General features: G+C 42.1%; 2 protein-coding genes across 2 annotated transcripts in view; both read left to right on the top strand.

Moving 5' to 3' along the window:
* LOC105361777 (uncharacterized) overlaps window positions 1-4,000 on the top strand; it is a 4,811-nt gene extending 811 nt beyond the window's left edge. The window contains exons 2-4 of the mRNA XM_011499050.1: window positions 1,414-1,608; window positions 1,868-2,026; window positions 2,111-4,000. Of these exons, the coding sequence (XP_011497352.1) occupies window positions 1,432-1,608; window positions 1,868-2,026; window positions 2,111-3,868 (2,094 nt within the window). The 5' untranslated portion in view covers window positions 1,414-1,431 and the 3' untranslated portion in view covers window positions 3,869-4,000. The remainder of the gene's footprint in view (window positions 1-1,413; window positions 1,609-1,867; window positions 2,027-2,110) is intronic.
* Window positions 4,001-8,712: 4,712 nt separating this feature from the next.
* The window catches only part of Mapmodulin (acidic leucine-rich nuclear phosphoprotein 32 mapmodulin), a 12,961-nt gene continuing 4,290 nt past the window's right edge, over window positions 8,713-17,383 (top strand). The window contains exons 1-5 of the mRNA XM_011499049.1: window positions 8,713-9,099; window positions 16,148-16,291; window positions 16,383-16,615; window positions 16,737-16,837; window positions 16,928-16,977. Coding sequence (XP_011497351.1) covers window positions 9,052-9,099; window positions 16,148-16,291; window positions 16,383-16,615; window positions 16,737-16,837; window positions 16,928-16,977 — 576 coding nt within the window. The 5' untranslated portion in view covers window positions 8,713-9,051. The remainder of the gene's footprint in view (window positions 9,100-16,147; window positions 16,292-16,382; window positions 16,616-16,736; window positions 16,838-16,927; window positions 16,978-17,383) is intronic.

Below are 17,383 nucleotides of genomic sequence, written 5' to 3'. Positions count from 1 at the left end.
CTCCTCCTCCTCCTCCTCCTCCTCCTCTATCACCCCTCCCCCGCTCCCTCTGTCATTTGTCCCTTGCCCCTCACGACCCCTGCTCTAACAGCACCCGTTCAATCTGGCCTCCAGAATATTCATTGTTTTTAATACACCTCGTCCGTGTAGCGACACGCGCGCACGTACATGCGAGCATACAAGCGAATATAGACGCGGTTCCATAGGAGGAAAAAAGTGGGACTCTTGAGAGGCGAGTTCGTGCGTTACCCAAGCATTTATTTTCGTCGATATCGAAAAACATCTAGTGGCTCTAATGGTTCTTGTTTACTTTCTAAGGCTATCGCGAACATGTCAGAGCAGCTGCTTGTCCATGAACGAGACTTTGGGAAGAGCGATGATAAAAATCTGGATTCTTTGCCCATCGCTACGAATTTTGTGTCAGAAATTCGTAATCTACGCACAAATAACGTGCAGACTGCCAATGTTGAATGCTACGTTGTGTAGCCAGAGTGGATCGACAAAATTTTTGGGTTAAATTTAAAACATATTCATGGCAATTTCTGGATCTCCCTGAATTCAGCTAAGGCCAAATCATTGAGAGAAGCTCGCTCAATGTGTGGAATGATTTACTTCATAAGTCAACCCTTATCGAAGTAGAATCCGGAAATTATAAACCCACTGTCTTAGCGTGCCGTTCAGCTTTTAATACAATGGATTTGTGGTACAGTCTTATACAATTGTAAATGTTACAACTTCCTTCTTGCTTTTTCCTTTCAACATAAGCATTAGTTTATTTGTTTATCCGCATAAAAGAAAAAAAAAAAGTAAAGAAAGAAAAAATCTGTTCGTGTACATTGAGGAGATGTTTTAAGCTTTTGTAATACAGGAGATAATGTGATCGATATCATTGCGAAGGAAAGGAGCCTCCTCCGCCTAACCCAAAATTTAAGGTTATTATGTAAATAATAATTAATTGTACTAATTAATAAGCTCAAATAGTCGCGATAAATACAACATTAGTCCGTTAGACAAGTTTAGTCGTAATTTTAGCATTGTATCCTAGAATATATTAAAAGACTTAACTTTTAGTGAAGAGCAAGTACTATTTATAGAAAATCACATTAATCTTTGTAAGATACATATTTTTTTTTTTTTTTTTTTCTTAATTTTTAATGCTACTAAAGCGATTAACTTAATTAAACGCCGAATCCTTATTTAATTTAGAATTTGCTCAAGTTTTGCGATACATAACGATAATAATTTTTAATGACCCAACGTTAATAAGCTGTAGTAGTTCTATTTTTAAACAAGGAAAATTCTATTGTACTTTACGTAAAAGAATTTTATACGCTCAAATATCTAACGATAATTTGCATGCTTGACACCCAGGTTCCAAAATTTATAAAATTTATTCTTGCAATGTTTTTCTAGATTATCCAGTTATTTATCATGGTGGAAAGTGGCAGAGAATACGTTTTGCAGTGGCCCGGCCATGCAGCTTATGTTACAGAGAGGTTTAGCGGACTCCTTGCCCGACAAGCACTGGTGGATGTTACATTAATATGCGAAGAACAAAAATTAAGAGTGCATAAGCTTGTATTGGCTTCCTGCAGTCTTTATTTTGAAGTACGTACAACAGCTTGAGCCTTACGATATCATTCTCATTAGCTTAGATATTATTACGTAATTATATGTGAACCAATGTTATAGAATCCATGAAATTGAGACAATCTTATGTCTTATAATAAAATATACGCTTTAATTAAAAAAAAAACTGCCTGCATATAGTTAGGGAAATGCCTGTTTATCAACGTAGACTTTAACTTCATACTCAATTAATGTAATAAAATCCTTAATACTATAAAGTGTCTAATTATTTTACTAGGAAATATTGGCAGAAGATCTTGGTCCAGAACCAGTTATACTTCTTAGAGATTTAAACTTTAGCATTCTTAAGGCCATGATTGAGTTCATGTATTGCGGTGAGACAACCGTGTCACACGTTCATTTGCCATCGCTGCTGGCCGCAGCTCGATTATTTAAAGTACGTCATACAATCATTATATATATTATAATCGTCGCATCCTCGATAATCATCCCACGTATTAAACAACGTGCTCAATTTCAGGTAAAAGAGCTAGAGTCTCTTGTGGAAAAAATGGTAGGCTCTCATACCCAAGATCACAATGACAACAACGAAGAATATCTGGGAAAGGATGTAGGAGGGAATGGTCGAATGAACGGGCTGATGAATAACGACGACAATGGAATTCGTGTAAGTTTTACGAATAAGCACACCAGCAATGGCCAGACCTCGTTTGATGCATCGGAAAGCAGCGATTCCGAGTCCGAGAGAAACTACCTCGAGGAGAGCATGTCAGGCAACTTTCTCGACAGCTCGAACGAGCGTTGCTTATACGAGGAGCCTTGCGGTCTGGTTAAAGGCAAAGCAGTTCCCTATTCTTCGTTGCATAGAAACGGCGAATTGGCCAAAGATAATGCACTGAGGCAAAAGCTCGCTCATAGAGAGAAGTCCGTGGACTCGGTGAGCGACTCGTCGTCGACCCTCGATTCCGAGCACTGCGAGAAGGAGTCGGACGCAACTTTATACGAGAGATGCTGCGACTTTGTCAATAACGGTTGTACAAAGAGCGAGGAACGCTCTCAAGTCTACCTTAAGCCCGAATGCACAGAGAACGAGGTCAATCGGGTCGGACAGTGTTCCAAGGTGTACACGCACAAGAAGCGCAAAGCGGTAGACGGTAATAATACTTCGAAAAGAAATGCTCATTTTGAAAAAGCACTGCCCCAACCCCTCACCTCTAATCGTATCGATCTAATCGACGAGTCAACGAGCGATGATACACCGGTGACTCTAAAAACAAATTTAGACACCGAGAGTTCGGATTACCTTTTGAGTTTCAATAGTGAGAGTATACAGTCCATTGTTGGATGCTCGCTGACTGATTTTTACCCCTCTAATACGTTCGAGCTGCTGAACACGCGAACCCACGCGGCTCCTGGAATAGACGAGAAGGATAACGTGGAAGAAGAGGATAGGCCACCTGTGCTTAGGAGGAGCGTACGGCTTAATCAACAAGAGACCGACGAGACTTATCCGCCGAGATTGAAGTCCAAATTACGGGACGACAAGAAGAGCCAATCGGGCACGAATATAAAGCTCTTCTCCCGTACGAAACGCAAGAAAGAGCTAGAGCGCCGAGTTCCAAACGTAAAAGTTATATTAACGACACAGCCAGCAAGAAAGAATCATACGCGACCATTGCGCAAAGCATCGAAACTTGTGGGACGATGCACGACGAAAAATCATCTGCCCAAGAGCGAGAAGGACATGAGCAAGCCAAAACCGGCGGACAAACTGCCGAATCCTGTGAACTTGGAGAAGCTTGAAATACCGGAGCATTATCACGTAAGCGAGACCGTGAAGCCAAACACGACGGCCTCGGTTAATCGAGCCTTGTGGGGTGACATGTCGGACGTGGCCGAGGACGGCGAGGTCGGCGAGGAGTTCCTCGAGTACTCGTCGAGCGCGGAAATACCGTTCGCTGTTGGACTTTTACCGCTTCGAGCTGCTTTAGAGAGAATGCAGGCCACTCTGGACCATCAGCCGAGAAAGACGCGTTCCTCCGTCGCCTCTACCAAGCAAGAGTCCAGCAGTCTTAAGAGAAAAAATTCGCCAACGCATCAGGAGATCTCATCGGGGGGGAAGAAACAAAATGCAAATGACTGTATGATGGAGGACAATCCTAGTGCGGTTTGTCATATACAAATAAGAACATCCCCGCAGTGTTCCAGACCACGAAAGAGGTCGTTGTCTGATGGTGCTGCCACCTTAGGACACACGACCGTCAGTGGAAGGCCATAGTTCACTTTGTGTATCTTCGACTCTTAGGTTTTAGAGCGTACAACATGTTTTTAAGTTACTAAATATGCCACTTTTCGTTTATTTATGTTGTAATTTTTGTTAAACCTTATTTTTGTAAAATTAATCCGTAATACCGATAGTTGTAAATTAAAAGGAGAAAAAAAATTGTTAGTTTTTGTTTTAAATCTGATATTTGGTAATATTATGGGGGGGGGGGAGCTCCTAACTACATTTATTACAATTCATGCTGGATTGCTAAATTATACAAAATATATTATCGCAATATAGATTTATCATATGTAGTGATGTGAAAAATACACTTTTTAATAAAAATTAGGAAGACGTTTGTTTATGTATAATTTAGTAATAATAATTTACAATAATTAACTCTTAAGATCGATGGAAATCGTCCACATCGTTTTCACACGCGGAATTGGATTTTTAAATGCTATTAAATATTAAAATTTAATATGGCTTCAGGATGTGCCGGATGTCCTTCAATCGCTACAAGAACAATCCTGAAATAATGTAAGCAAAATAAAATATGAAAATCTTGCGTATAAAATTTTAATCAGTATTAAAACAAATTGGTGATAATATTACGATTCTTTTTTATATTCATTAAAGAAGTTTAATGTTTAAATACTTAATGCAAAAAAAAAAAAATAGAAAAAAAAGCAATGTCTGTTATATAAGTTATACATACCGTAACTTTTACATTTTTAATATTAACAAAAATTTTACATAAATAAACAAATGGTGCCTTTTTGAAATAGTAGCCAAACCTATTTTTTAATTACTAATTAGCAGTTATTAAAATCTTCAAAATGTGTCTTTGCTTTAAATAAAATTGAAAAAAAAACCAAACAAGCAATGCTATTAATCACTCTTGGACTTTTAATAATAAGTAAAATATTATTCTACAAAATTCAATGATCGTCTCTATTGATTTAATGATACGAGTAAAAATACTGTTCGAATTATGCCGATTATTTTTCAAGGTTTTAAGCTAAATTTGTTATTTCGATAAAGCATACTTAAAAATGTAAAAAGGTTTGATGGATCTGATCCAGTACGATCGCGTTATTTTGGGTTGTCCAGAACGATTATGTGTTTGTCTTTCGTTTAAGACACGACGTTCATGTATGTGGTCTTATCTTGTCACTTTTGTATCAAGTAAGTTTGTACAATGTAACATGTATATTTTCCCAGTGGCTGAGTTAATGTTGTAAGTAACTACTAAGTAGTACTAATCAAGCAAGCATGTTTCTTTAAGCTATGGATTTGTTATGTTGTACAGTGATGTACAGTCATTATTATTTTATCAAAATCGTATGTAAATTTAAGCAATTACAATTTGAGATCTTTAGTTTTTAAGTAAGCAAGCGAACAACGTGATGCTTTGGTGTATAATAGGTTTGTTCTATAATTGTCACTTCATTATTAATATTATTATTATTATTATTATTATTATTATTATCATTATTATTATTATTATTATCATTAATATTATTTCTATTTTATTAATATTACCGTTATCAAAGTTGTCATCATCACAATGTACAAACGTACGAAAAATGTTACAAATATTTTTTTAATAAAATTTTATATTGCTGCAAGCTTTATTTTTTCAATCTATTAAAAAGTTGATTACTCAATGCATTTGCGAATGTGCAAGGTAAATGAATTACTTTAATAGGATTTTTAATTACGCAAATTTTATGTATATATATATATATATATATATATATATATATATAATTTAAAATGTTAAAGTTCTTTTTAAAAAATTGAAATAAAATCATATACACGAATACATTATATTGTAATGCAAGAAATTCGATTGAAAATGCCTTAAGGCGTGATTCTTCTTTCCCAAGTAATTATAATAAATAAATTAGATAATAAAGTTTTCTTTGTTATCAAGACCAGATAAGTAAACAGACTTAAGAAAATATCTACCATTATTGTAATAATTATAGTGCTGTTCTTTTACGTTCTCAGCTTTATAAGAATCAAAATGGTAGATAATTTATTTCAATTAGAGAATGTACGCTTTTATTAATATGAAAATGGAATTTCTTAAAAGCAGTACGGATCAATAATCCGTGCAAAATGAAATAATATCGAATAATTAATTATATTATGTATCGATTTATTCTTCAATCTTGCAGCTATTACACTAAACTGTTAAAATTTAAAAAATTTCATACCTCCGTATGCGCGCACCCATGTGTGTATTTATGTATGGCTGTGAAGATTTTTTAAATTTTTCAAATCAAGAAAATGACATCATTCGTGCTACAAACTTTTACGAACATATGGTTGTTTTATAATTAAAATGTTTAATAACAATGCAATTTAGTAAATAATCCGATCAACGAAGGAATTTAACTAAATTGAGTAAAAACGATGTGAAAAAAATACAATACAAAAATAATAAAAAATTACATTGTATTTATCGTCAAACATAAATTTTCGTTTATTATTTTAGTCCCTATTAATTTCTTGACTATTCGAAATTTCCAACACTCTCTCTCTCTCTCTCTCTCTCTCTCTCTCTCTCCTACATTCCTAAAAAAAATCCCCATTCATTTTCCTTCATCAACTAAGTCTTTACCTACCTGCATTATCATATTCAGCTTTACCAATACCTTACCATCTTACGTCACAATGCGCAATATTAAGCTAATCTAGCCAACTTGTAGCAAGTACATTCGTTTAATAATATCGAGCATTATCGGACTATCTTAAATTTCTCTTTAACACCGCTCGCCAACCCACAGCTCATTCGATACGACCGTCATCGCCGCCACCGATTTCCTCTCCCCCTCCCCCTCATCGTCGACCCTCCTTCGACAACAGTACGATTATTTCCTCTCAATTTTCTTCAAACCCTTGGTCATCCATTTCGTAGCGTCGACGATCGCTTTCACCTCAATCGACACCAATCGCGTCACGCTCTATCCTATTTCCCACCCACTAAATACCAAACGTGAATAATTCTTAAGCAACATCATTAGCGAGATTTTCACGTTGACCCGCCACCCGAGATAGTCTCTCCCCCCGCCCCCCTTCTTTGCTAGCAATAGCCACCAACGTCCTGCAGTACCAACGCTTTTCCGCAAGACTCTTGCCCACTGCCCCCCTACTTTCCTTTTTCGCCCGTCCAGCGCGCCAACTATGCCTTCGTGATCGCCGACAATAGCCGACGTGCGATGCCAGGTTGCTGCTGATAAAACCAAAGACAATACGGTCTCCGGGAGTTTTCGAAAGCCTTCGGTTTGCCGAAAACGGAGACGAGCCCAACAAGCTGCGGCGCCCCTATCCCATCCTCCAGCCGCCGCAGCTTCGGCTACTCGACGCGACGCGTCAGCACCTCGCCGCCCTCGGCACTTACGAACGCCCGTGCATACGCGCCCCAACGCTTTCCTCGCGTCCCACCCGGCGGCATTGGCTGGTGTGCGCGCGCCACCCCGTGTCGCCGTGCACGCATTACCCGATGGGTAACCTCAACGGTCAACGACGACAACGACGACACATAAAATTAATCGAGTATAGACGATCCCCGACACGCGTCCGCTCACCCGGCCATTGATCGCTGGTCATACCGGCTGCTCGGTTGGAGCTAGTTGCATCGCTGCTACCCCACCGACGCAGCCAAAATATCGGCCGCTGGTCGTGGAGTGGAGCGTCGTCGGGGCGCGGGTGGCTCGGGGTGAAACCAGCCGTCGATCGACGGTAAGGTTGCAACGGCAGGCGCACTTTACTTAAAAAGGGCGACGTGCGCACACGAGGCCCCCCCCCCGCCAAACACAGTCAACGAGACGAAGGAAGAAAAGCAACGAATCGTCGCGCATTATTATTTATGCCACACGGGCTCTACCCCTCCTCTACATCCCCACCGAGGTCCACGCGAGAGCCGTAATCTCTGGCGCGCGCGCGAGCGTGTATGCGTGTGTCCAGCAGCGTCGCATACAGGCGCTCTATCGCCGTTCTCTCGAGGCTGCCCGCCTGCCTCCTCCCCTATCGTCGCCAGCGCAATCGCCACCGCCACCGCCACCGCGTTCCACGATATTCCGTAGGCGCACGCGCGTCTATCTCTTCGTCCCTCGTTCTCTCCTTCGTTTTTCCTTCCGCGCCTCCTTCTTCGTCCATCTTCTTCGTCTCATGCGCGCGCTCATCGCACTACCAGAGTTGCGCACCGCCTGTGCAAAACACACGAAACGAGTTGGTAATCGGGGAAGAACGGAAAGCGGCGGCTGCGGCTGCGGCGGCTGCGGCGGCGGCGGCGGCGGCGGCGGCAACGGCGGTGGTGGCGGTGGCGGTGGCGGTGGCGGCAGCGGCGGTGGCGGCGAAGGCGACGGCGGCAACGGCAGTGTGCACGAAAAGACAAGCAAAAGCCAAAGAGCGAGCGAGCGAGTGAGCGCGCGCGCGCGCGCGCGAGAGGGAGAGGGGGATTGAGCCAGCGAGCGAGAGAGAGAGAGGGAGCGAGAGAAGTAGAAGGCAAAGAGACGAGACAAGTCGGTTCGCTGTCGGCGTTGACGCGCTTCCTCGTGCGTACATGCACACATAAAACATACGCGTACGGCACCGCGCATCGTATCCGTGATATTACAGGGCGCGTATGGACGGCTAGGGTCATCCTCGCGGGAGGCCCTTTTTTATTTATTTTTTTTTGTTTCGCCGTTTTGTTGTTGCTGCTGTTGCTGCTGCTGCTACTGCTGCTACTGCTGTTCCTGCTACTGATACTGCTACTTCTGCTGCTGCTGCTGCTGCTGCTGCTGCTGCTGCTGGTGGTGGTGGTGCTGCTGCTGCTGCTACTACTACTACTACTACTGCTGCTGCTGCTGCTGCTGCCGCTAGCTCTGCTGCCTCTTCATGATCGTGGACTCGCAATAACAATCGCGGCTATAAAGGTAGGGGGGCTGCAGAAGCAGAAGAACGTGCATCAAGGACACGACTAAACGCTAAGGTCTCGCAGGCCGTTAAGGGGGTTGTGGTGGCGATAGCGCGCGTCGTTCCGGCGCGTGAGCCAGTGCAAGTGCGCGCCCGGCTGTTGGGACGGTGAAGAGAGGAGGCAGTGGGGGAGAGAGCAACCGACCTCGCCGAGGTCCGACGACGAACGACGACGGACGATACGAGGATAGATAGAGAGCCATAGACACGAGAGACACGGCGGCATGGAGAAGCGGATAGAGCTGGAGAAACGGGGCAGGAAGCCCGCCAAAGTAAGTGCCAGAGCCTCATCCACGACCCAATCCGTTATTAGCCACTCGGGGACCCACGAGATCCGGTCCTCGTCGTCGTCATCGTGATCCTCTCTTTCTCCTTTACCTCCTCCTCCTCCTCCTCCTCCTTCTTTTTTCTTATTCTTCTTCTTCTTCTTCTTCTTCTTCTTCTTCTTCTCCTCCCTCTTCTTCTCGCCATCGCCATCGTCAACGTTGCACCTCCCCCTCCCCCTTTCTCTATTTCGCCTTCCCGCAGCTCCACGCACGTACGCCCTGAGGAGAGGGTTGCGCGATCACCTAGTACCGTCTTCGAGAAGAGAAGACGTGAAAAAGAAGCATGGCGCACCACACGCACACGCACACACGCGTCTCCTCCGTGCCTCTCTGTTTTACTCCGTTCGTTCGCGCCGAGCCAGTTTTCAAGTAAATGCGCAGCCTAGTCGTGGCCTCCCCCGTCCGGCTACAATCGACGACTTTTCTTTCTCACCCTCGACTCTTGCACCCAGTTGTTGCTTATTATTTTCCAAGCGCAACTATCCCCAGCCGTGGCACCTTTTTGCCATGATCGAGTTTTTCCTCGCATCATCCAACGGTATGGGACAGGCGAAATTCTAGCCGCGCGATCGCAATATCGGGGGCAGCAGGAGTTGGCAGTTGCCGCTACGTCATCGGATGCGACCGCCGATAAGTGCCGCCGCGATCGCGAATGGCCTCGAAACAGTACATAATGTTCGTAAGGTGTGTGAGCGCGCGATTTCAGAATTTATTGGGATCTGGAGCGAAGGTGTGGGTGCCTTCCCTGTGGGACCCATACTCGAACAGGTCGGCGGGACTCGGGTCCGTTGCCCGATCTAACTGACCCACGGAAGTCGGCCGCGTACCGCCACTGCTGCTGCTGCTGCTGCTTCTGCTGCTGCTGCTGCTGCTGCTGCTACTGGTGCTGGTGCTATTATCTCTAAGCTCGCTCATTGGGTCAAGGTCCGGGGCACCGGCCGACATTCCTCGAATCGCAATGGCAACAACGACAACAACGATAACAACAACGACGAACTATCTAGAGCTACGATTCGCTCCCGGACCAATAATCCCCCTCACGAGAGGTCCTCTTACCCGGATTTCCACGTCCGGTACTTCGTCGTCGTCGTCGTCGTCGTCGTCGTCGTCGTCGTCGTCGACTCACCGCTAGACGATCCGGAGGATAATCTCTGCCACGCTGCCGTCTCTCGAGGCCCCCACTGCGCATGTGCATCGTGATACACGCGAGTTCTCGATCATCGTCTGCACATGTACGCGATCAAAGGTGTGCGTGTGCGTCTGACTACGTATGTGTATACGCGCGGGCGGAAAACCGATCGTAGGCAGACCCCGAGGGCCCTCATTGGCAATGCTGGCCCCATATCTCGGGTCGGTTTATTTCCACATAGCGCCCCAGCGGGTCGCTTCGACCGCTCTCCCAGCAACAAGTAAATCCTCGCACGCGACAGCGGCGGCGTCCTTGCACGATTAGTCCAAGAGAGGCCGCGTGAGCTCGTGAGCCACCACCGTCGCCGTAGTCGCCACAACAGCTAGCCGCTGCCACCGCCACCGCCACTGCCACCGTCGTCGCCTTTACTGCCACCGTCACCCTCACCCTCACCCTCACCCTCACCCTCATCCTCACCGTCACCGTCACCGTCACCGTCACCGTCACCGCTACCGCCATCGCCATCGCCATCGCCATCACCACCGCGTAACAGCAACAACATCGGGAACCAATTGCCGTGTGTTTTTAGCGGCTAGCTTATGGCGCATTCGTTACGCGCGGCTACGTCGGCCGGGGAGGGAGCGACATAAAAATGGATACTAGCCAGGGGCGCGGGAAACGTGCGAGCCTCACCGGCCATATTGGACGAGTCCATTTTGACTGTGTGGTGCGACAGCGCACGAAAGGTGCACGTCCGTAGCGATGCGCGCGCGCACCTACGACCGAAATTGAAAAACGTGCCGCGCACGCCGTGCACCTGCCCGTCCTCCTCTTATCTCGTGGAATGCTCCTCGGCGCTTTATTGTTGTTGTGCTATTATGCTGCTGGAGCGTTGCTCTCGGAGATTAGGAGGTAGCCGAGAGACTTGGAGCGAGGTAGCGGTAGCGGCGACGTTGACGACGACGCGCGGCATGGCTGGTGACGGCTTTTGCCGTGGCGGAGGGACGGGGAGGATCGAGAGTCGTCGCCGCCGCCGCGGCATCCTAAGCTTGACTTTTTATCGGAAGGTCCCTGCGTCGTCGCGATCGTCGCGCGAACGCGTGGGCGTTGATTCCTCTGGCGCACGCCGCCGGTCGTCGTCGTCGTTTTGTCAGTGGCGTAACCGTGTTACCGGGTGCCCCCCACCTATCCATTAACTTCTCCTTCTTCAACCTTCTTTTACACGGCTGTATCCTTTTCTTATGTTCTGAGTCGAGGCACGAGTGTGCGTGTATTCACGCTCCCTGTATGATGTTTTCGACGAGAGAGTAGACCGAATCGATACTTTTTTCTTTTCTTTACTTTTAGTAGGCATTTTTTCATCGGACTTTTTATCACGTTGTAACGAACGAGTCTCGTTTAATGGGATAACAAATGCCGGATTTATTGTTGGATGCGAGTAGATGAGAAAGAGAAGTCAAAGGTTACGTAAAGTCGAGGCATTTTGATCTTGCAATAATTTCCATTACATTGAACTACGGTGGTGCTGCGCCTTGTCGCTCAGAGCACACGCGCACTCGATTAGATTTCGATTTCGTTTATTTAATGTTACCGCTCGACCAGTTTTTAATGTCACGTCGTTCAGAATGAAAAATTTCGCCGTTGATAGATCGGCGAAGGAAGAGCCATGAAAATCGCGAGGAAATATTTAAGGAAATATTTGATTTCATGTGGCTACTGCCAAATGAAATTTCATCGTCACTCGCATTAGATGGTTGGGCAAAATTTACTTGCGAAAAAGGAAAAAAAAATTAAAATGGCTTGTATCGATATTGGTATGAAAGAATGATAAGGAAAATGCGATGAGCTTGGAATTGGCGATCGATAAGATTCCAAGTCGAAAATTATCGTCCTCCTGCCGGCTTTGATGCATGCGTAAGGAAAGATTTTGGAAATAAACTTTACTTTCAAACTTTCACAACGTCACATTACATTGCACATAATAAATAACGTACCTTTTTGATAAAACTCGATCGCGCAGGCCCTCGTTAATCTCATAATCAAAGATCGAACTTTTTGTTATTGATAATTCATGAAAGATACTTTACCTCCCACGCGTATAATAATGCGTAAGAAATTTGTCGTACATTGTTATTTTTAGAAAATATTAAGCTTTTCGGAAAAGTTCGGAAACGTCAAATATAATTCGAAGCAAATATAATGATATAGAATAATTCAAGTCAATAGAAACAAGATTTAATTGGTCGAAAGAGATCGATCGTTGGGTTAAAATATTATTAACTTACTAAAAAATTTATGAATAAACAGGAAAAATCAATTGGTCGATCGATAATTATTTATTAAATACTGGCAAGTTTTAATTATTGTCTCTTCGTTTTTGCCTTTTTATCGTACAAAGGCGTAATGCTCATTAATTCAATTTTGTTTAATTTTTTTTCTTCTACTCCTTTTCTCTTTCAATCTTCTTGAGATTACATATTGATCACGTTTGTGTACAAGCTGCATTATTAGGATATTAATAGCCAAATAATTTTAGCAAAGAGATGGAAGACAGCCCATCTTATTTTTAAGTTCATCGATATTAATGTGGATGATAATAGAAATAAGTTCAGATAACCCAAAATGGAATTGAAATTTTACTTACGAATAACTTTTTGAAATAATGGTAAAAGTTAACGGAAAATTTAAGCACATGTTATATTAGAATTTTGGCTGATAAGTAAAGCTCGCGCCGTTTCTCCTATGATACGCTTCTAATTTAATTGTTTATCTTAAGGTCAAAGAGACATATACACAAATAAAGTTTAAAGGAAATCTATTTTAACAACATTGGAAAGAATAAATCAAACAGTGCTTTCTGATTATTTCGAAACCTTTTCATACACCCTGCCACAATACGATATTCGTTTTACGAAAAAATTCAACTTTACTTTTTATTACTAGATTGAATATCACATTTCACATTAATCAACACGCCCAAGACGTTCATTTTATTATTTCTCAATATCGCAGAGTTTTCATAATCAAATCAAATAACAAGCTCACTTCAACCGTCTTAGCATATTCGATTCCTCGAATATTTAGAACGACGTATGGTGATTCGCGTTGAGGCACAGTGAAATCGAACGAAGGTGATGATGGTGATAATGATGATGATGATGATGATGATGATGATAATAATAATAATAATAAGAAGAAGAAGAAGAAGAAGAAGAAGAACCAGAATAAGAACAATAACAATAATAACAATAATAAAAAAATCATAGTACAAACCTGTTGAAAGAGATCAAGTTGTCGTATTGCTCATACTAATATTTCCTCGAGTACACGTATTTGTTTGTCAATTATTATGCGCGAATTATAATATAGATTACAATTTTGCATCGATAAGTGGTAAAGATCGTCAATTTCAATGATACGCGACACGAATGAGTATGTTCCTTAATCACTTTCTAAACGTATATACGTTTAGAACAAGAAAAAAAAAAGGGGGGGGGGTCGTAAAATTATTTCATTTTCAAATTCGCGTGTCTTGGTACTTTATACTGTTGCATAGATAAACATTTTTGTTGATCTTCGTAATGTAAGGTAACCTATAATCAAAATCACGACACTGCTCATATATTATTAATAAAATGCTTATTATTTGGCCATCGAATTGAAATATAATTCACTCGATTAACGACCTCGAATGTGCGAATCTCGCTGTCGCACACTTCCTGCGTCTTGTTTTCCAAAACGGCCGTTCGAGCCTAGTGAACGCCAAAAACAGCGAGTCGCCAAAGAGAGCGAGAGAAAACCTTTGCCTTATTAAATGAAAAGAGAAAAGAAGTTTAAAAAGAAAAAAAAGTAACGACGAGACGCAGGGGATTCGGTGAATCGATCGTCACCAAACGCAAAGAGCCCCGGCGACGCCTTTTTAAACTTTGACTCGCGGCGCCTTTACGGCCCGTCCAGTGGGACAGATTAGATAGATATCGACGCCCTTAAGGATACGAGACGAACGGAGACGGGGCTGACTATATAAATAAGTAGGCCACGGACTTGGCTGATAACGCCTGATTCTCTCCTTAAAAGTGCGCAATGCTTAGCAGATGAAGAGGCAGGAACGAATACTTCCCGATACTCGAGATCTTTTACGCGTTTTTTTTTTTTTTTTTCCATTTCTTTTCTTCTTCAAATTTTCACGGTTTGGTAATTGAGTCGCGGCCAAGGTCATTGTGTCGATGTTAATATCGGCAAAATAATTGCGGATTAGTTAAAATGCGAGGGGGAAGAAGCTATGCCGAGCATTATTAGCAAGGCTTTTCGCGTCATTGGTATACAAACGGCAAGTAACTCCTACACGTAATAATCAATAAGAGCTTATAATCACGAGGTTTCGATTAGAAACGCGTTAGTCGAGTATTGTGGAGCGACCTCTACGCCTCCATAAATTTGTAACTTGAAAAGCGAGCGAGCTATTTAATCAGTTATTGAATAAACAAGAGCCCATAAATAATAATTCGCGCCAAAATACCCTTGCAAAGTGCATCGTATCATTCCCCAACGCTCGTAATTTCGATTCCCGCGCTCCAGATTAGGAAATGTGTGGCGACGACGACCAGTGCACGATTACCTGTCCCCGACTCCCATTCTCACGACGAAAATCGGCGATTCAACAACTACGTCGTACGCCCGAATTGTCACGCGAGCGCGTCCACCCGTTCACGTGTGCCTCCTCGTTATTTCCTGGCTTCTTCCTTCCTCGCCACCCACGGCCCATATCATGGCATGGCCACGACGATCAATAAAACGACCTACCAACCAAGCTCGCCACGCAATAACTCGCCGCGAATTTTCAAGAACAAAATTCAGCGAACGCGAGCGGGGGAAATGAAAACATCTGATGACGCGCTTTTAATGAGGGGAGGGGAATAGCGCGTCCTGACGCGACCTCGACGCTTTTATCGCGCTCGCTTCGATTTGGCGCACGGAATGCAAGAGTCGCTCGCTTGACGATTGCCAACGGGAGTTCGTTAACATGAGGATATCAACCGAGATGATATTTCAACGAAATAAATGAGCGATGGCCATTGCTAGAGAGCTGCTACTCGGCTGTTTGTTAATTTCGTTCAAATTGAAAACGCCTTGCCGATAGTAGCATCGGTGGAGAGTTTTAATTACATGGCGTAAGTAAGCGCATATTGCGACCACCAATGTGTGGAATTGTTGCACAAAAATTCAAATCGATGTGTTCCACAAGCCTTGTTAATATGTGACGTAATGTTAAGTATTTGCCATCGTTGCCACGCTATCAAATTACATAATGTTTATGGGTTATTGGGGACGGGGCGATGAGGAGGAGGGGGGGGGCCGCAACCCGCTATCCGGGGATAAGCCGACAAATCGTTGAAAATATTATTATCATTAATTTCAATTCCTTTTGGCAAAAATATTTTAAATATTATAGTACGGTTTTTTTTCTTTCTTTTATTATTTTATCTTTTTTCAATTTCGCCACGAATTTTACGTAATACTTTCCCAAGGATAACATTTTCACAAAACTAATAATTAAACAAATTGTAATTACGTTTCTAATTGAAAAGAGTATAGTTAGTTCTTTGTACACTTGAAAATTCACTCGATTGGTCACCGTTACTTAATCGCTTTCATTCGTAATACTGGAGATTGATCGGAGGGGATAATTTGTTTTCTTTTATTTTTAATTTCCATTTTTAAATATCGTAGGACTGCCAAAGCGATAAAACTTGGGTAATAATATTAATGTCGCGACGCATCTTAATTATTACTGAAACTCGATGAGCATTTTTTTTCATATTTTCATTCATAATTTTCATTTTCATAATTGTGATTCCTTTATAGATTACCGAGTTTGTACTGGACAATTGTCGAAGTACAAATATCGTTGGACTGACGGACGAGTTCGTCGCCCTAGAGTCATTGAGTCTCATCAATGTAGGCCTCACTAGTTTAAAAGGCTTCCCAAAATTACCGAATCTTAAAAAGGTATGTCAAAATTATTCTCAAATTAATTCGCTTTTAACATAAAATGTACGTACAATGCACAGCAATCATTTCTATCTTCTTTTTAATGTAGTTGGAACTCAGTGATAACAGAATATCGAGCGGATTAAATCTTCTGCATGCAAGCCCAAAACTAACTCATCTCAATCTCAGCGGAAACAAAATTAAGGATCTAGAGACGTTACAGCCTTTGAAAGAACTGAAGAACCTGAAGAGTCTTGATCTTTTTAATAATGACGCAACCAATATGGACAATTACAGAGATAAGGTTTTCGGTTTGATACCTAGTCTGCGGTATCTTGATGGGTGAGTCGACGAATTTGCCAATTTTTCTTTCAGATTGATAATTATAAAGAAGATAATAATTTTATTATAATATTTGATGAAGATGATTAAATTATTATTATTAAGGAATATATCATTACAGATTCGATGAACACGAGCGCGAAGTAGATGACACCGATGATGATGAAGTAAATGGTAACGACGATGGAGATGGAGATGCTAATGAAGATGATAGCGAGGAGGGTATGTTTTTTAAATCTACCATTGTAATTAACGATGCAGAATCGTTAACAAATCATCTAAATCACCTCGCAATTTTTATTTTATTTTCAGTGTCAGAGGAAGATGACGATGAAGATTTAGAAGAGGGAGGCTTACTCGAGGTAAATATTACAAAATTAACAAACAGATAGTAATTATTTTTAATTCATTTCATAATTTTTGTTAAAAGATAAGTTTATCAAATTTTAATTCTTAAATTGAATTGAATTCATGATTATTATATTGTAATATTTAATTATATGTCTATAATGATATAACAATGTAAGTCGATTATATGGACAAATTATACAGCGCAAATATAATTCATGAAAATGTACAAAGGATGTGACATAAAAGGTATTTTGAAAATTTATAATTTTCAAATGATATAGCATGATTAAGTGATAGATTCAATGAAAAATTATATTATATTAATATTACTATAATATAAGTAGTTTGAATTTATGAGTATAAATAATTTAATACTATTATATTAATTATATATATAATTAACGAGGTATACCAAAA

The sequence above is a fragment of the Ceratosolen solmsi genome, unplaced genomic scaffold, assembly GCF_000503995.2.
Source record: "Ceratosolen solmsi marchali unplaced genomic scaffold, CerSol_1.0 scaffold2, whole genome shotgun sequence".
NCBI classification, from domain to species: Eukaryota; Metazoa; Arthropoda; class Insecta; order Hymenoptera; family Agaonidae; genus Ceratosolen; species Ceratosolen solmsi.
This window is presented reverse-complemented; position numbering and strand designations above follow the sequence as displayed.